Source organism: Mustela nivalis, assembly GCF_964662115.1.
Source record: "Mustela nivalis genome assembly, chromosome: 13".
Classification (NCBI taxonomy): Eukaryota; Metazoa; Chordata; class Mammalia; order Carnivora; family Mustelidae; genus Mustela; species Mustela nivalis.
In genome coordinates this window covers 58,521,640-58,541,342 of record NC_139032.1, presented here as the reverse complement: position 1 = coordinate 58,541,342, position 19,703 = coordinate 58,521,640, and the positions used below count along the sequence as shown (strand labels likewise).

Sequence of the window (19,703 nt, the reverse complement as noted above, 5' to 3'; positions counted from 1 at the left end):
ACCAAAATTAGAGTGTGCTCTTCTCACCCAGCTTAAGAGGGGAAGGTCTCTCTACCCAGCATGGTTCTAGCCTCCTCTTCTTCATCTGTGCATGTACATCCCAGAGGACCCTACAACATGCCCCTCAGTTTCAGAACATTCACCTCCCCCTCCACTTTCTGCTAAATGATAAGTAGGATTTTTGTAATTTGGACATATGTCTGATCTATTAATGCCGAACAAAAGGGAAGCACATATTGGTTTTTGTGATATTCTTGTTGCCAAGACATGAGGAAAGTCTGAATCCATCTAAGATTTTTGCAGAGCTCAGAGGCAGGCACTGTATGTCACGAGATGCCAAGAGCCCAAAGAGGAGCTGAAAAGATCCCTAAATGCAGCATCTCAGGGGGAGAATCTACATGAGGGCTGTCACGTTAGCAGACTCACTCCTCTATCCTTTCCTTATTTATGGATTTATTTACTATTTATGAAGCTTGCTAGTAATATGAACTTTTCTGATTATGGGAAAACACAGAGGGGGGCTGTGAACATTCTGTAATGAGAGGCGAAGGATTTAAAACTATATTAAACTTCATCAAAATATGTTTCTTTGCACTGGAATTTGGTATCAAGCTGCCACTTCCCATGCCGTCTCAGGATATAGTTGAGTCCACAAAATTTTTTAGGATCCCAAGAGCCAGAATGTTGTATAAATTACCCAGTTATTGAGATCCTCCCTGACTTCCAAAAGTTCCCATATCAAGAGGGCCATGGTGACTGAATAGGGAGATACCTTTTCATACCATAAGAAAGAACAAGCTAAAGATATAGAAATGCCCAGTATAACGAAGAACATGAGCACAGTACAGCCAGCCCTCACATCACCGGAGATGAAAGTGGAGACTCTGTAGAGACTCGGGAGAAAGTGCAGATCTCCTGTCACCATACCAAAGAGAAAAGGGGAAGCTGCAGACACTATTCCATACTGTAGGACAGCCAGTATATTGCAGAAAAGCTCCCCCTGGCCCTCAGTGTATGAGACAGCTGGAGACCACACACTCTTTCTAGCAGCTGTTGGTTATCTTAAGTTACAAACAGCCCTGTTCATTTATGCTGATGTGCCTTACAAAAATTACCATATTCTACCCATGCCGTGAAGAGGGAGACATCCTCATATAATGAAGGTGTAGACATGCCCAAACCCGTGGAAAACACGGTGGAAATGCAGACCCCCACCCATCACCATGAATAAGGACTCAGTGAAGACACAGATGCACCGCATACCGTGGAGAAGAACATGGTGAAGGTGTAGACAGCAGCTTCCAGCACATATCGACTCCGAATGGCCAGGACCACAGGTGGCAAAAACATGAGGTTGCTCAGGCAGAGTAGTAGCGTGGACAGCAGCTGGAATCCATAGGTGAGCGCATCCGCGCTGTCGGTGCAGCCCCAGCCCCTCCAGCCTAAGAGTGGGGAGGGCACAAGGTAGAAGGTGGAAGAGGGCCCAAGGCAGCCACAGGTTCGGCACTCCTGCTGGAGGCCTCTCGCCAACCCTAAGACACTGCCAGGGAAGGTAGTCTCCGGCCTCCCATTCTCTCCAAACCCATCCTCAATTTAAGGTGCCGCCGCCCGTCCAGCCCCAACTCCCAACCCAGGAAGCCCGCGCCCAGGCTCCCTCGCCAGCCCAGCCCGCTCACCGGCCTTGCACTCGCAGGCCGCGTACAGGTAGTTATGTGTGCGCAACAGCTTGCACTGGCCGTAGGGCCCGCAGTCGTCCACGCAGGGGGAGAGGAAAGTGCGCAGCCGCACCTCCGCCGTCGCGTTCCGGCACCGCACGTACCTGCGCACACCCGGCTGTCAGCAGGGTCCAAAGCCGCTCCTTTCCCGCCCGGCCCCGCCCGGCCCCACCCAGCTCACCGAGGCCCCACCCCGCACAGGGAGCGCAGGGTCAGGAACCAGGTTCCAGTCTGTGGGAAGGGGATTCGCAGCCTGGCCACTCTGGAAGTGGCACTGACGGAGAGGAGGAAGCCAGCCAGGGACTCTTAGGGGAGAAGGTAGAAGAGAGGGTATCAGCAAGAGGGAAGAGGAGTCTGTATGGGGTCAAGACCTAAAGAACCTTCACCCACCTGACCCCTTCCCTGGCCCATCCTTCCTCCATACCATTCCCCACTGTCGCCAGCTCCAGAGTTATAGACTCTTCTGCTTTCCCCATTCCTCACCCCCACCTTTAGAACAAGTCACCGCTGCATCCCCTAGGCTCAAGGGCACCTCGTGAGTCAGGCATCCAAACACCGTCACGTTTTCCTGGCGCAGGGAGCTCTGGGGAGGACAGGTATGAAGACAAGGCGGTCACACCCTCTAGACCCTACCATCACCCCACCACCTCCAGACTCCTACACCTGTTAACCCCTCTCCAGAAACCCTTCCAGGAGCTCACTGGACATCCCATTCCTGCAGGTGCTCTCCACTGCAAAAGCCCGCCTGCCCGCCTTTCTTCCTTTCTTTCTCTGTCCTTCTCTTTTCTCCCTCTCTCCCTCTCTTATCCCCATTCTTAGAAAAATTGGAGAACACCAGATTCTCCACAGCAGAGATCTTTCAAAGACTGATGCAAATGCAAGGCCCAGTTGTCTTTGAGCAGAATTGTTTAAACTCTATTCAAACAAGAAAGAACACCCTGTTTCAGTCCCATCTAGCTTATAAGAAGGAGTAGGAGGAGGGCTGTTGCTAGATGTAGAAACTAGTTGTGAACAAAGGAAACTGTAAGGTTTTCAATCATCTTCACTTGGGTCTGAAGGCAGGAGGAGTGTAAAGAAATGTACTCTTCCCTGGGTGAAATGATCCTAGGTACTGAACAGCGGTAACAAAATGTGGTGGTGGGGCGGGGGAGGGAGGATGAAGCAACCTGTCTGGGATTTAAAGAAACCAGATATCCATAGGAATAAATGTAAGGAGTGTCTATAAGAATAAAAGTAACAGAATGCCATAAGCTCACCTCATTCAGGAAGGATACGAGGTAGCTTATTAAATGCATATAATAATATTAAAAATGCATGAAGGAAATTTAAAAATCAAGATAAAAAAAATAAAGTCTGTCCCTAGATGTAAGCCGTATATTTGATGCTGACTTCCAAGCAACCAAAGCAAAAAAGGAAACATAATGAGTTACCAGATTTTATCTTACAAGTCCATAAGATAAAATTTAATTAGAGTCTCAAAAGAAGCATAGCATCCAAATGGGTGGTTCTCAGGAAAATTATCATCAAAGAAGCACCGTGTTCTGTGATGCATCCTATCTTCAACCACAAGTGTGAATTTCATACAACTTGCTTTTACTTCCCTCAGTGCAAGCCAGGGTAATATATCAAAGTATTATTCCATAAAAGTCATACTAGTGGGAAGCCAAGGCCGGGGGGTGGGGGGTTGGGAGGTGTCCTCTAGGTATGTAGTTCTCCAATCCAAATGTTCAGTTCTTGATTCCAAGGGAAAAAATAAAAATACTCAGAGGGAAAAATCAGAGTAGATGAGCCAATATATCTTTCAGAATAAATATAATGGGTTGTTTGAGGTGTGCAGCAAGTGTCATGGCAGATGGGTGTAATATAAGCAGATGAATATAGAGAAGGACAGGGTGAGGGGCTGCAGGGGTTTGGGGCCTCTACTCTCAAGATAACTGAGGAAGAACAAGTATGGGTTGTACTGCTCTCTGAAACAGGCTATACAGTTTCAAGGTCAAATCAAGACCTCACTGTCATGGCCCAAAGGCAGTAAGAGTAACAGAGATTTTAAGTATGAAAATAAGGAATATCTTTGGGTTTAAGAATCTGATCTGTCCTTACCAGCAGGAGGACTAAAAAGTTCTGAGCCATGTTCTACAAAAGGCCACATCTAGCCATAGACCAGGTCTCAGGTTGGCTGAAAGGGAAATGGTTCCCCTCCCCGCAGAGCTGGAGCCTAGTACATAAATTACTGGATCGATGCCAATCTAAGACAGTCACTAATGGCCTGACACAGGGCTCTTCCCTAAGCTTGGTCTTATTTAATGCTGAAAATAATAACTAAGAGGTACAGAATGCTGGCTTTTCAAGCATGTGAATTACACAAAGCAGGTAAGACCCAAAACCCAAGCTAGTATTAGGCAGTGGCTCAAAGATGGACATAAATTCTTACACTCAAGTTAAAAATTTCACTGCAAAAATACGAGGTGGAAATTGGCAGCAGTTCACATGAACCAGCTCAGGGCACAAAATTGTGTTCCTTAGTGACAAGTAGACAAACACAGAACTTAATGTGAAAAAGGACTGAAGAGATAAACAGTTTTAAGTCTTCTTCAACTTTCCAAAGCTTTGACTTGTGATACTATTACTTTTATAATAAAAAAGTAAATGTATACAGCTGGTTTGAGAAAATAAAAAAAAAAAAAAAAGGAAAAGACTCTGAGATCTTAATTCACCACAACCCCAGGTAATCCCCCAGTGTGATGTGGTAGCTCAAAAAGGAAACTTGACCTCAGGCTGCCCAAAACCGCATGCCACCCCGGTCAAAGCCCCTTGGATCACTTATCTCAGAGGCACTAGGACCAGAGGAGACAGAAGAGGAGGAGGAGACGTCTAAGATGCTGAGGTTGTTCGGCTTTCGGGAGATGAGGGGCATCTGAAGGATTGCTAAACAGGATAGGAATGTAACAACTGTACCACAATGAAGATGTAAAATAATAGGGGAAACTATGCAGGGAAAGAGGGGGCATATGGCGACTCCCCATACTTTGTGCCCAATTTTTCTGTAAGCTTAAAACTGCTCTGAAAACATTAAGTCTATTAATTAAAACAAAAAAAGGACAAGGATAGATTTACTGGAGATAGCTTCTGGGGCAAAACAAAGATTGGTGGGTAGAAATCCATGGAGGCAGATTTTCATGGAATGTCAAGACAGTCTTTAGCAATCAGAGCTGTCTAAATATGGACTGCATGGCCTCAAGTGGTGGGGAACTCCCCATCACAGAAGATGCAAGAAAAGTGAACACCTGCCAAAAAGGCCCTTGGGAAGTAGAAGGTTAGCCTATAAAACTGCGATAACAGCCCACTCTGAGTTGCCCTGGCTCACCTAGCCTATCTGTAGTAGAATCAACACTCAGGAATGTTTGTATGTTTGTTGATCAGTCTTGGACAGAGACATTGTCCCTAATTGTAAAGTGGGCCCAGAGCAACCCAGATATGCTTTGAGAAGGTAGTAAGAATCCCTACATCCCTGACATGTTCTCCTTCAAGTTCCCCTCCAAGGCAAACCCCCCCACCCCACTTTCCACCAAGAGTACCACATTGAGCTGGAGCTCCAGGCTGAGGACGCCTCCACTGTCCAACACTGGCAGCAGCCTCAGGGCAAACACTGCAGGGCGCTCAGGGGGCAGGGCCACACTGGGGCCGAAGAAGATGTAGAAGTGCACGGAGAAGGTGTCCAGCTCATTGCGCAGTGTCGGGCGCACCGGCCAGCAGTGCTCTGGTGGGGATGTGGCCCCAGGCCCCTCCGCAGAGGCCCCCAGAGAAGGCGGCTCTGGGGGCAGTGGCTGGTTGCCCAGTGACTGGGGCATGTTCATGGCAGCTCCAGGGACGAGGACACGGGACAGGCTGGGCTGTGGGCACTCTGTGGGCAAAGGAAATCAGTGCTGGGGACTGCTGCCCTCACAAGACCTACAGCCCCACAAACCAGATCTGAATCAGATAGGAATTAGCAAAGGGTAGGGAGGGATGAGAATTAGAATCAAATGTCCCTTGGAAGTATGGGGCATCCAGGGTCACAAGATAGGGCCCCGGGGGGTTCCTAGTGGTCACTGCCAATGGAATATCATGTGGAGGGAGTCAAGGTCATCTCTCCCTCCCCAAGGGCAGTGAAGACACTGTAGAAACAGATGATGGACTCTCTCATGGATTTGCATGGGCTTTGGCAAGGACAGTATCCCAGAGGTTTTAGATGCTCCCACCTACCCCCAGGAAACTGAACAAGATTAAATCAAGGAGAGTAATGAGGTCCCTTACTTAGCCCCAGACAAATGCAAAAAAATATTCAAAGGCCTTCCAATGAATCAAAGCTCCAAGTGGAAGGGCTTTAGGGAGTGTGAAGGAGCCTGGGGAGTTGGGGAGATTACAGGGACATCACAGAGGGTCAATGAACACTACCACCATGGCTGCCTCTTCCCAGCCACCAATGTTGCCACAGGCTGAGTGGCCAAGGCAGATGTGGGGCTTCTGACCTTGCAACCGCACGCACAGCTGGAACCGGACAGTCCTGCCAGGACCCCGGGATGGGATCTCCACACGCACGTAGACCCAGTGCCCCCAGGGGGGCAGTGCCAGCTCCAGCTGGCACACCGAAGTACTGCCACAGGACAAAGAGCTTGAGTTGTGCAGGGGTGGGGCCTTAGGACGTAGGCGCAACGTCAGGGGGCAGGCCAATGCCCCGCGGCTCCCCACACATACCAGGTGTGCTGAAACCCTGTAAGTAAAGCTGGGCACAAAGACCCTGGGCAAAGGGGAGGTTGGGGTAAGAAAGGACAGGTGAGAAAGTGAGAGGGACACCAGAATGAGGAAAATGCTTAGGAAGAAGGTAGCACGGAGGGATGGGGAAACAGGAGAACAGGAAACTTTTTTTGCTTCCTCCCATCTTGCTGGGAGGGAAGCAGGGGTCCAACCCACCCTGGGGGCTCTGGGTGACCCCGCAGCCCAGGTTGTCCAGTGGAACAGTAGGAACAGGTAGAGAGGCTGAGTAGCCAAGAGAACACTGTTCCCTCTTTGAGGCCAGGGAAAGAAGAGGGAAGGGGTCAGGTTCAGGGGAGTATTCGACTTACTTGTACAGTGCTGAGCGATTGTGGGCTGAGAGGGTTTGCTCTGAGGGACGGCCAGGCACCAGCACAGCAACGTCCAGCAAACGCCGGATAATCAGCTGTGGCTGAAGAAGGTACTGACACTCGTCCTGGAGACCCTGAGACAAGAGCAGGAGTGGTGGGAGGAGAGACCGCGAGGGTGCCACTAAAGCGAGGCAAACAGAATCTGCTGAAGGGTGAGGAACAAAGCTCCCAGGACTAGGACTGAGGTCCCTCTAATCTCTGAGTCTTTCCTGCCTGGTCTCCACCTGTCTTTCCTAGGTGCGTAGGATCTGCTATGATCCTCAGCATTGGCTGAGGCTTGGGGGCTCAAAGCACCGCCATCCTGATAATCAGGCCTGCACCTCCTCCACCCTAATCCCTCCTCCTGGGCATTCCTAGACAGCCCCTCAGGGTAATTTCAAAACACTCCATTTCCCCTCTAAGCCCTCAAGAACTCAGAACACTGGCTCTCTTCTGGGGTTAGAAGCTCCCTGAGGCCTCTAGTCCAAACCCATCCAGTCTTCCTAATCTGAATCTTCATTTCCTTTATTCCCTACTCAGCCCTCCCAAGTGCTGGTCCAGCCTCTGCTTTAACACCGCCAGGGAAGGACCACCCTACCTCCTAGGCATCTCCAGAGTGTAAGCAATTTGCAAACAGGAACCTTGTCTTATTTTACTTTTGCTCCTCCAAACATGAAGCCTAATGTAAAATGTATGCTTCACAGATGAATGTCTGCTGAATAAATGAATGAACAAATGAATCAACACAGCTGTGGGCAGCTCTGATGTTTATGAAGCCAGAGTGTGTTTTCTGTCTCCCCTCCCACAGCTCTGCCTCAGGGGACCCACAGGTACCACTGCTCCTTCTGAATCAGGATGGGTTTCTTCCATTACTGGACATGACAGCCACATCTAAGTGGCTCTTCTGGGTCAGATCCCTAACCCTTGTAGACTCAGTTCACACCACCCCAGCACGTAGAGCTTCCTCACTCCTCCAAGGGCACAGTCCCTTATGGCCCATCCTCTGCGGCATGTGCAGCTACCTAAGCCCTCTGGCCCCAGCAGGTCAGAGGAGGACAGGGCTCCTGGTGAGGCTTTGCTATTCTTCTGGACAAATGGCCCAATGCTGGCCCAATGGAGGCCACTGTTCACTTACGTGGTTATTTTGACCAAGACAAATGTCTAAACCTCATTCTGACAAAAGCTCCAGGCTCTGACATCATACTCGGTTCCATTCTGTGGAACAGCCAGCCAAGGTACTGATTTCTAGCAAAGCTCCCCAAGGCTGGAAGGAGGCCTTGATGATACCAGGCCAGAAGACCTCACTACCCTCTGACTGGGATTCTTCTGTGCCTTTTGCATCACTGCATTTCCAATGCCTAGCACACTACCTGGCAAATACTAGGTGCTAAAAAAAAATCTGTTGAGGGGCGCCTGGGTGGCTCAGTGGGTTAAGCCTCTGCTTTCGGCTCAGGTCATGATCCCAGGGTCCTGGGATAGAGCCCCGCATCCGGCTCTCTGCTCAGCAGGGAGCCTGCTTCCTCCTCTCTCTCTGCCTGTCTCTCTGATTACTTGTGATCTCTGTCTGTCAAATAAATAAATAAAATATTTTTTTAAAAATCTGTTGAGTTAAAGAATGGGTGACAAAAAGAGGGTCCTTTCAGGGCACCTGGGTGGGCTCAGTGGGTTAAGCCTCTGCCTTCGGCTCAGGTCATGATCTCAGGGTCCTGGGATCGAGTCCTGCATTGGGCTCTCTGCTCAGTGAGGAGCCTGCTTCCTCCCCTCTCTCTGCCTGCTTCTCTGCCTACTTGTGATCTCTGTCAAATATGTAAATAAAATCTTTAAAATTTATGTATATATATTATATATATATAAGAAGGTCCTTTCAGAGAGCTCCTCAACCTACCTAAGTTGCTCAAAGACCTCCATCTCTGGGTGCCTGGGTGGTTCAGTCATTAAGTGTCTGCCTTCAGTTCAGGTCATGATCCCAGAGTCCTGAAATCAAGTCCAACCTTGGACTCCCTGCTTGGCGGGAAGCCTGACTCTCTCTCTCTCTCTCCCACTCCCCCTGCTTATGTTCCCTCTCTCGCTGTCAAATACATAAATAAAATCTTTAAAAAAAAAAAAAAGACCTCCATCTCTGATACCCACAGCAGATGTCCTTCATCTTTGATGTCAAACCCTAAGGATCAGAAATACTACCACACATCATCTCATCAACCCCACTTCCTATGGGAGCAGTCACTGCCACAATAACCTTGTAGTGAGCAAGCTCAAGGGTGAGAGGTAACCCCTTTCCTTGCTAGATGGACAATCCAGGGGGAAGAAACACTTTGTTCCACATCTTTCTTGCTGTTGGCTTAACTAAAGGATTAGTGGACATGACCTTAATGGTTAAAATGTGCTCCTTCCTTAAACTATATAATGTGCACATCAAAGCTCCTCCCTTATTGCAGAGGGAAGCATCCAATCAGTGGAGAGCAGGGAAGGTGCAGAGATGCGGCAGCCTTCACCCTGTGATAGGGTGAGAGGAAGGGCACCAGAAGCCAAGTCTTCAGGAGCTGCCAAGGCATAAGCCAAGTAAGAGTGCCCAAACTGAGCCAACATCAGCAGTCATGTAAGGAACGGGACCAAAGCAAGGACACTTGAGAAACCAGGAGGGCCAAAGTGAGAAGCAGGTTGGGAACAAGTCTGAAAGAAGTTGGAGAGGAAGGCCTTTGACTGAACCCCAGTATGGCTGGGCTGAGTTAGGGCTTACAGACTAAGATGCCCAAAGACACTTGCCCTTCCCTATAGGAATATCCCAGGACCCAGAACAGCCTCTGGCCCTGAGTCAGTCAGCACTGATCAACACACAAGAGTGCTGGTCAGACTGCAGGGGGCAAGAGTGCAAGCAGGGAGATGACTGCGAGGCTACCGCGGTAGCCCAGGAGAAAGCTCAGGAAAGGTACGCTCAGGATGAAAAGAGAGAAGCAGATGCATCAGAGCATACTTTAGAAGGAGAATCAACAAGACTTTTTCTTTACAGACTAGCTATAAAGAAAGAAAGGGAAAAGAAGAATCAAGTATGCCACCTAAATTTGGGGCTTAAGCAAATGGTGAATGGCAGTGCCATTGACTGAGAAGACTAGAGAAAAAAGGTTTGGGCTGGGAGAAGAATGGGAGTCAAAGATATTTTCTGTTTGGGTTCTGCTTTGATTTGTATATGCCAAGTCTGAGACATTTCTTGGACATCCAATCAGAGATACCAAGTAAGCAGTTAAATATAAAGTCTGAGATGCAAAGAAATTAGGACTCATGGAATACACTTCAAAGATAAAACTTACAGGTGGTATTTAAAACTGGAGACATCTAGCAAGAGAATGGAGAAATAAAGAAGGAACTGCCTCAGGACCAGGCACTGGGGCCCCACAAAATGCACCAAGCAGAGGAGACACCAAGAAAGGAGACAGAAGGAGTGGTGGGCAGGAGAAAATCAGCGCAGTTCTATAACGTCATAAAGGCCACGAGGAGAAAGTACTTCAAGAAGGAAAGAGTAATAAAAGGAACTAGTCAACAGCTAGTACTACTTAACTCTGGAGAGAGGAAGTGGGGACTGGAAGGAATGAAGGAAGAGGAAGACTTACTTTTCACTGTATGCCTTTTGTACCTTTCGAATGTTGTACCAGGTGCATATATTACCTATTCGAGACACAAATATAATAATTTAGAAGGAGGAGGAAGAGCAGAATGAGCACTGTTAGCAGATTTTAATCTCTTCAAGTTGAGATACAGAGTTACACTTGGTCTGGTTGATGGATTCAGTCAAATCCTTTCTTCTCAACTATCTGCTTCTTTGCCTTCCTTATCCTTGTTTTCATTATTTTACCTGCTTTCACTTACTTTCAAATCTTGGAGCTGGAAAAAGGTGGAGGAGAACACTGTTCCAGAAATTTGGAAAACTTTTCCCTAATGAGCCATGTGGTGCCAGATGTTACCTATAGTCCAAAGACCAGTCCGTCAGTGCAGACTGGGCTCCACAGAGTGAACATGTGCTCCAAAACAGGGAAGGCAAGGCAATGGAAGGCATGGGTCAAGACAGAAGAGGTGGACAGGAAAAGGGGGAAAAGGAAAGAAGTGAGATCAGTTTTGAACACTATGAATTTGAGAAGATAGAAAAAGAACAGTAAAAATTGGCCATACCCCCACTGTACGCCAGGCTCTGTGCCAGGTGCTAGGAATACGGTAGTGAGTGGCACAGACACAGGCGCTCACAGAAGTGTAAGACCAGAGCTCAGGAGAATGGCCTGGACCAGAAAAGTTACTTCCCTTTAACAACCTCTTACAAGTCCTGATCACTCTCAGGATAAAGTTCAAATTTCTAGGTCCTTCACGATCTGGCCTCTGCTCATTCCTCCAGCTCCCTTACCCAGTCCAACAATCAGTCCACACTGAACCACTTCAGTTCTCCCTTCTGCACATTATCCCATGCTAACTCCCACCACCTGGAATGCCCTCTCTTGCTTTTTCAACATCAAGCCTCACTTCCTGTTTCTTAAAACCACCTCTACCATACTACCAAACTGAGTTAGCCTTTTCTCCTTTGTCCTCTTAAAACATCTCCTGTATCTCATTAATACACATCTTATTTATCTGTGTCCCTTGCATGCAATCCAAGGTCTGGGACAAAGCAGGTGTCCAAGGACTAATGTCTAAAGAGAGGTCTGAGCTCATCCCCAAACCTGGGGAGGGCCCTAGAAACAGTGCTGCCTTCTTATGGTCAGGACTCTTCAGTCCCCACACGAGGCCAAGACTCACAGTAAGTCAGGACAACAATATAAGGAAAAAGCAAATCAAGAAGATGGAGCCCTGGAGGAATGCTCTGGACAATTAACTCACAGACTGGAGTCTAGGGAATTCACCAGAGAACTTAAGAATCCTTAGAGCCCATATAAGATTCCAAAAGATAATCAAATTCTTAGAGGAAACATAAGGATAATCCTTGCCCACTCCTCACCCCCAAGTCTCTAGAAGATGCTTTAACTAAACACCTACATCTCTCATGATATCCAGGTCTGCTGTCATTCGTGGGCAAGATATAAATGTGTCACCTTATCTCTAATATCACCATACCTAAGGAGTTTTGCCGGCTAGCCCTCCAGCTTGCAGTTCCAAGTCTCCAGACCCCACTTGCTGTATTTAGATGCAAATGGTTATGTCAAGGCTGGTTCTGACCTCTCCAAACCAGGCGCCCAATTCCTCCTGCTCATTCAGAAGGGCTTTTAAATAACGAGAGCAGGGCTTCAGAAAGATTTTTCCTGTTAGTTCTCACAAAGAGAATCAAGGATCAAAGTCACAATCAGGAATGGGCTCTTTGGGATTTGGCCTAAGACCTAAGGCATTCCTTGAAATAGAATAACCCTTAGGTCTGATGAGAGTCAAGATCTACCTAGAACCCAGAGCCATTTCTAGGTGAGTTCCTGACATGCTGTCATCCACAGGGCTCCCAGGCCTTGACAAGAAATTCGCTGGGACAGCCCTTTCAGCAAAAATAGGCCCATCACTGAGGCCTTAAGATGCAACCTCAGCCACAGTTCCCATCGCTGACAACAGCAGTGCCAGTGCACCTGTCCCTGTATAATTCTCAGCTCATTCAAAATCATCATAACACCTTCTCTGAACACTGCGCTATAGCAGGAGGAGGAGAGGTGAGTCTGGTGCAGTCACAGTGCCACTGTCCTCAGGGAACTCAGCCTGGAGAGATACAGCTGAGTCAAATCTTCCCCGATTGGAAATTTCTGCCCTTTTCAATTATCAATGGCCAAGTCCCACTAGCATTTGTGTTCTTCAGCATCCTGTTCTTTAAATCCTTGCTCTGCTTATGCTCAGTCTTTCACCCTTACCACTGGCCCCACACACGTAGCCACTCCACTCTGCCAAAGGCCAGCTTATCATACCCTCCCTTCCTGCCAATGGACAAGAGTAAGAAACCCATAGATCCTCTCACTATAAGGAGGAAATCTAGCCCATTCCTGGGAGGGACAGGAAAACTTTGTGGCATTTCTTTCCCCTCCAAACCAGAATGGAGAAGCATCCTGACCTTTGAACCTACACTGCACACTTTAAAAACCTCTGTTCTATGAAATCAGAGCTGACATTTGGAGAAAAGGGAAGCAACAGTCAGGACAGACACCAGCTGCCCAAGGCCTCCTTTTAACAGGAAAGGATTTCCCTGTCCCCGAGTGTTCTCCTGTGGCCTTCCAGAGGGTGTAGGGAGCTGAAATTATGATAGGAGAGGAATGTTTTCTCCCAGATGGACCAATAACTGGGCTGGAGCCTATGAGAGTCTGCAGGGTTATCACCAATCAAGATGTAGAACAAGACCAGTCCTGGGTTTGTGCAGCAGCATATGACCAGTCCCTGGCTGACTTCTGATCACCTTGAATAACCCTTACACCTTCTAACAGGGACACTCCTCCACAGTGCCAGGGCCTGTGACTGACTCCAGACTCTGCACTTTCCCTTCAGCACCCACTATGTCCTCCTAAGGCTCCCAAATTGCCTCCAAAAGATCATGACCTCTGGCCCACCAGGTAAACTGCTGGCCTCTAGCCATGGGCCACCCTAGCCACCCTTATGTTGTTGCCCACCCTGGCACAAGGCTGGTATGTCAGGTGGCCTGTGAGGGGGATTCAGCAGATATGGAGAAGCAACTTTGGCCCCCTCCGACCCTGGGCAGCATCAACCCACCTTGACAGAGATGTGGCCATGGGCCTGGGGAAGGTGGGCAGCCAAGAACCAGTCCCCAGGTAAGGGGCTGCTGACGTTAAAGATGCCTGAGGTGCGGTTGGGCAGTGTCCAGCTGAGGGTCAGGGAGAAAACCCCAGGCACAGCCGTGTCCCCTGGGAAGTGTGTGTGCAGGGGATTGATGACAGGGGGTGCCCCGGACCGGAAATACCTGGGGGACCAGAATGAGAAGAGGAAGACAATAGGCAATGGGGTGGGAGACGGGAAACGGGGAAAAGAAAGAACTGTCACTCATTGCCAATAACACAAGTGAATTCCCCATACTGAGACATACAGCAACATGTTCAGGTCAGGAGTCAGGGCATAAAGAGTAAAACATCAGCTCAGGCTCTCACACAAACAGTAGTCAGGAGACAGAAGTTTTGTCCCTTACTCAGTCACACTTCAGTCTGGACAAGGGTGAGGGGACAGGGCCAGGAGGTCAGTTTAGATACTCATACAGTCACACTGTAGTTTGGAAAGTGCTATAGGATTGGAGGTGGGTGTCAGAATGTTAACTCAGACACTCACACAGTCACACTTTGGTCTGGGCAGTGGTCCCCAAAGGTTCCTCCTTGCTCCTTGAAGATGATGAGGTTCCAAACAGCCAGGAATGTGTCCTCGGGAACATGGAAGTGGAAGAGCTCAGTGCTGGCAAAGGAGCGGAATGGGCTCAACTTTCGGGGTGAGCAGGTGGAGTAGTCAGTCAGGAAGAGGCCTCCTGGGGAGTAGGCAAGAGAGAAAAGAGCAGGGTTGAACACAGGGTACTTTCGTTAAGCAACAGAAACACAGTCTTCCTCACCAATAGCACCAACTCAACAAATATTCTCCCCTGAGCCAGGAGCTGAGGCTCATGGTGGCCTAGTCATCATCTGTTTTAATCCTTATAATGACTTTGGGGAAAAATGACCTGTTTTTACAGATAACGAAACTGAGGCTCAAACCTAGACCAAACTGAGGATTCAAACCTAGATCTCACTACATCCTAAACCAGGACCCTTTATATACCCCTACAGCATCCCTCACTGAAGAGTCATTGTTCTCTTAGCAAGTTTAAAAAAACAGAGGTGTGAATGGCATGTGTTTGGGGGGGGGGGGGCAGACAGAGGAACACATGGGCTCTTTGGCCACTGAACAGACTAGAACTCCACCTGTGGAGCTCGGGAGTCAGCACTGAACTGTGTAACTTCCTTGTTTATTTTCTTTCCCTTTCTATTCCCCTGTGGTTCCAGGAGCAGTAAAAACCCTGAGAAGCTTCACAAAAGCTGTCTGTATACTGGCTCAGGGCAGGAGGGACAAGGGGGGCAAAGTGTGGTGAGGATGCAAGGGGCCTGCTTGGGTGGCAGAGGCAAAAACAGGAGCTTGTAGGCCACCATGAGAACTCCCAGGAGAGGAGGGGAGTCATCAGGTCCTGTAGGATTCCGAATGAGCAACCAGAGGGCGTTTCCCCAGAGGGAGGCCCAGTGATGCAGTCAGTCAGTGACTCAGTGGAATCTCAAACCACCTGGAAATATTCACACTTGGGCTTGGGGGGACTGGTCATCTCCAATTGAAGTGTCAAAATACAAGTACCTGATCATGGTTGTTCACAGCAGAGCCAAGGTGAGCAAAAAAGTCTGGTGTCAGCAGCTCTCCAGGCAAATGCATGGGTACTCGGACTACTGTTGACAGTGAAAATCACCCAGTAACTCAGAGGCATAGAAGAGTGTCCCTGATGGCAGGCAAAGTTCTGGAGAAATCTGACTGCTCTGGAAACTTAAGATCTGCCCTAGAGAAGCACAGAAGGGTGCCCCCAGGACTGATGAGAAGGCTGGAAGGCCAGCAGTTTTCAGGACACAGCAGAGGGTAGAGGGGAAACTGCGGTGGAGTGTTTTTAGCCAAATAGTAAATACCCACAGGGCATACCTAGACTGACAAACTCCCTTCCAGAAATGGGAGCTATACCTCAAGATGAGGTATTGAAATAATGGAGAAAGAGGCATCTGGGAAAGGGAGGTTGCTGAAGGAGGGAACACTGGAAAGGAAGGTGCTATTGAACTTCAAGGTCACCCTGCAGGGAGCTGTCCCAAAGTATGTAAATATTGGCCCTAGACTGGCCTATGCTCAGCTTCAAAGCCATGGCTTCAAAGCCAAGGACTAGTCAGTCCAGTTTAGACCACGTGATCAGTCTCAACTGTCAGCAAGGAAAACCTGCCCCCTTTCGGAATGAGCTCTGATAACCAGGAGGCCAGAAGCCAAGAACTGAATGGCCTGGCTACTATTGTTTACAAGGAAGTGGAGCTCTGGAGCACCCTCTGCTGGGTTTAGGGGAGAGCTTCTCCTCCCCAAAGCTGGTACTAGGGATGGGTCATCGGATGGGCCACCGCTATTGCTAAGAAGAAATACTGGCCAGGCCCTCAGGGCAGACCCTCAGAGAACGGGTGGTGAAAAGCAGCTAATGACTTTTGGGAAACAATGGATAAGCACAAAGTTCAAAAGTACAACTACAAAAAACCCCTGTGATTCAAAGGAACATGGCAAGACCTGGAGAACTGGGAAACTGGTTAAGCCACCCGAAAAGTGGCCAGGGGCTACAGAGGTCACAGGATGGGCTGGTGGGAAAAGTGAGTGAGCAGCAACTGGACATGGTGGGAGGAACCTAGAAGTTCTGAGAGCAAATGCTAGAGGAGTGTCCACAGCCCCATTCACTCTAAGCTTTGATTTGGCATTTCACAATGGCCTACAGAGCTGTGTCCCAGAGAAAGCATGAGTAAAGCCCTAGTCAAGCTCAGACAAACCTGTCCTGGATGTTCCATGCTTCCACATGAACCTATGGTGATTCTCCACCACCATCTGAAACACACATGCACACGTGCACACACACACAGGCAGAGGCTGGTCCTGCTAGTGACAGCACTAAGTAAAACAAAAGGTCACTTCCTGGGATGGCAAGGCACACCTGAGCTACGCAACTACAGTCAACCGAGCCCAAGGAAAAGACCCAAGGATTAGGATAAACCAGGAGACCCAGGAGGTACCTTCCATTCCTGAAATGAGACTGAAGCCAACAAAAAGCATTTACTAACACTATGCTATGTGCTCTGATGTGCTGTGATGGTCCTGTGACACTGCCAGCCTCTCCTCAGGTGAAACCTGTCACCACCACCAGGTCACAGAGCACCTCTGCAGGCGAGGCCACAACCACCAGGGTAGGGATTATTAACAACACGAAGGGCAGCCCTTAGTAGAACCTTTTCAGAGCTCTTTTCCAGCTTCCTTACAATTCTCCCCAAAGCACCTGAACCTGCTTCTAGACAATCATCTTTTAATCCACATCTTTGAGCTTCCTACAGTTCTGTGGCTGTCAGCACCCCTCTTCCCCTAGCCATCCTATGCTTGCTCAATGGGCTCATGAACAAAGAAGCCATGCTGGTAGGGATGGAAGCTACAAATTGGGCTCAATAGTAGATTCTCCCTCACCTAAACTGAAAAACTGGTTTGGCTACTACCTCTACTGATTGCCCAATTTGCCAGCAGCAGTCATCAACACTGAGCCTCTCTATAGCCCCTTCCTTCCAAGAGTCAGGCTAGGGGCACATGGATTACTCCTAGATGTTGTGGGAGGTAGCAAGCACTGCCTCCATCTAAGAAATGCACTTGGAAGGTGACACTTCATGATCTGTTTATAAGAGAAGGAAGAACTGAAGAGGAATATGTGTGGCCACAACACGTACTCTCCCCCTCATGCAATAACATAGGTACTCAGAGGACTCAGGGCCTCATATGCACGCCACAGAACATACTAACCACAAGCATGCATACACACTTCACGTGACCAGTATTTCCCCAGCCCCCTCACGTACACAAACACATAGGTACGCAGATGCCAGTGAACACACATATAGAGCTTGGACACTTCTGCAGGGGCATGACCTTTGGCCTGTACTAATCTCCTCAAGCTTATACACTGAACTAGGTCCCCAAAGCTCACTGAAACTCAACACCCCCCCAGATGCTCTGTTATTTTTTTGCCAAAGACTCCCTTAGGCACATCTCCATCCTATCTAGAGTGCCAGAGGGGACTGGGGGCTGAGGCCATAAAGACTACAGTCATCTCCTTAAGATGCGGCCAACTTTATGGCCTATCTCCTACAGCCAGGACCCCCTCTTGCTCCCACTTTCCACCCCTCCCGTTCTCTGAATCACTTGCTCCCTGGATGGTGCTCCTAGGCTGACAATTGGCAAATGAGGAAGAGTTTGTGGATTAAGCACCTGTGTGAGCAGACAGAAGACAGGACAGGTTGTGCTTTCAATCCTCTCTCAACTGGGTCTATTTTCCTATCAGGCATATGTTGCAGTGAAAACAAAACAAAACACTAGTGTGAAACAGGAATTAGGAAACTTTTTCTAGCCCCAGTACTGCCATTTACAAGCTGTATGACCTTGGGAAAACTGCCCCATAACTGAGCCTCAGTTTCCCCATCTATAAAATGGCCTCTATATTTCAAGACTGCTCTAAAAGTATCAGGAGGGCACTTGGGTGGCTCAGTGGGTTAAGCCTCTGCCTTCAGCTCAGGTCATGATCTCAGAATCCTGGGATGGAGTCCTACATTGGGCTCTCTGCTCAGCAGGGAGCCGCTTCCCCTTCTCTCTCTACCTACTTGTAATCTGTCTCTCTCTGTGTCAAATAAATAAATAAAATCTTTAAAAATAAATAAATAAAAGTATCAGGAATTATTCCTAAGCAAATCAAGCTTATCTGGAATAAGACTCATTACAAGCAGAAAACTAACTCATGTCCATCTGTTTGCTACATGCTGTTCTCAAAACTGTTTTCTTAACCCTGTTTTAATGCATGCCCAGTATCTCAAAGTTCAGCCTAAATATTCCCACACTGGACTAGAGGCTCTCTGATATAGGATCATACCTCCCCCATCGAACTTCCCTTGCAGAAGAAGCTTCCAAGTTTTCCTTCTTGGAAAAGCAAGAGTCAAAGCAGGGTCAGGATGCCACCAGTAAAGAAAACCTTGGGGTCTCTGTCCTGAGGACTATTAGGCACATGCTGAGCCTCAAGCCCACAGTTTCCTCTCTTCCTACCCTCCCAGTTTCTCTCAGTTGTGTAAGACCTCTCTCCTCCCTATTTCTTCCGACTTCCTCCCCAGTGATCTAGTTGCCCAGGTCCCAGTCTCCTGAATCCCTCCAGTCCACCCCTCCCTGCCAGAACCCCATCCCTGCCTCAATCTTCCTGCTTCTGCACTCACCAGCCCCTGGGCCAAGGACAGAGAACAGCAACAGCAGCAATAAGGCTGGCGGCAGCTGGAGCCCAGACCTGAGTCGAGGCTGGGAGAGGGGCAGGGTATGAGAGAAAGGGGTGGGTAGTGGGAAAGACTTGGGTAAACACAGAGATGAGGGCAAAGGCTGAGATAGTGGATTGGGCTGTGCTGGGCACTGGGGCTTGAACAAGGGCAAGGAATGGGATGGAAGGAGGGGCTGTAATGGGGACTGGGGCAAGGGCAGGATTTGCGCCCCGGGTTTAAGCAAACACTGGGAATGGGGTTGGGACAGGGGTTGGGCTGGGATTTGTGACAGGAGGTGGAACAAGGGCAAAGGAGGGGTCGGAGGCCAGGACAGCCACAGGGACTGGGACTTGGACTGAAGGGGGGGCCTGGGTTGAGACTCGGATCTGGGCATTCGCTGGGACCCAGGCCGGGGCAGGGGCCAATTTGGGAAGCGGGGCGAGGGCGGGGCTGGGGGCCAAGGGCTGGATGAGGATAGGATGAGGGGCCGGGACAAGGGCTGGGCCATGGCCCGGGGCGGGGGCGGGGCCGGACAGGCCAGCGCGGGGCGCGCGCAGAGCTGACCCACGGCTCCGCTCCCCACCCCCAGGGAGTGGCTTTCGGTGTCCTCGTGGGCCCGGGGCCGGGGTCAGGCCGGCTGAGGCCAGGCCGGGGACCTGGGTAGGAGTTCAGGCCTGGGCGACTCCGGGCTGCGCTGGACCGGCGATAACCAGGCCCCGCGGCGGCGGCCTCTGTCTGACGTAGTTATGACGCTCCGCCCCTCTATCAGCTCGATTGGTTCTTCTCAGTAAAGCCCACCCCCTGCCCTGTTCTATTGGTCTCCAACT

General features: G+C 49.3%; 1 protein-coding gene across 9 annotated transcripts in view; it reads right to left on the bottom strand.

Moving 5' to 3' along the window:
- The window catches only part of TMEM8B (transmembrane protein 8B), a 43,318-nt gene that overhangs the window by 7,652 nt on the left and 15,963 nt on the right, over nucleotides 1-19,703 (bottom strand). For 2 of the 9 annotated variants that reach the window (XM_082694746.1, XM_082694748.1), the window contains exons 1-10: nucleotides 18,841-19,594; nucleotides 14,132-14,321; nucleotides 13,565-13,772; nucleotides 6,818-6,951; nucleotides 6,224-6,564; nucleotides 5,291-5,616; nucleotides 2,205-2,298; nucleotides 1,897-2,020; nucleotides 1,677-1,819; nucleotides 1,264-1,442 (exon numbers count right to left, since the gene is read on the bottom strand). In XM_082694746.1, coding sequence (XP_082550872.1) covers nucleotides 1,264-1,442; nucleotides 1,677-1,819; nucleotides 1,897-2,020; nucleotides 2,205-2,298; nucleotides 5,291-5,616; nucleotides 6,224-6,564; nucleotides 6,818-6,951; nucleotides 13,565-13,772; nucleotides 14,132-14,321; nucleotides 18,841-19,384 — 2,283 coding nt within the window. In that variant the 5' untranslated portion in view covers nucleotides 19,385-19,594. Of the gene's footprint in view, nucleotides 1-1,263; nucleotides 1,443-1,676; nucleotides 1,820-1,896; nucleotides 2,021-2,204; nucleotides 2,299-5,290; nucleotides 5,617-6,223; nucleotides 6,565-6,817; nucleotides 6,952-10,461; nucleotides 10,517-13,564; nucleotides 13,773-14,131; nucleotides 14,322-18,840; nucleotides 19,620-19,703 lie in introns of those variants that run through there. The other 7 variants (XM_082694749.1, XM_082694751.1, XM_082694750.1 and 4 more) reach the window with 6 other exon arrangements.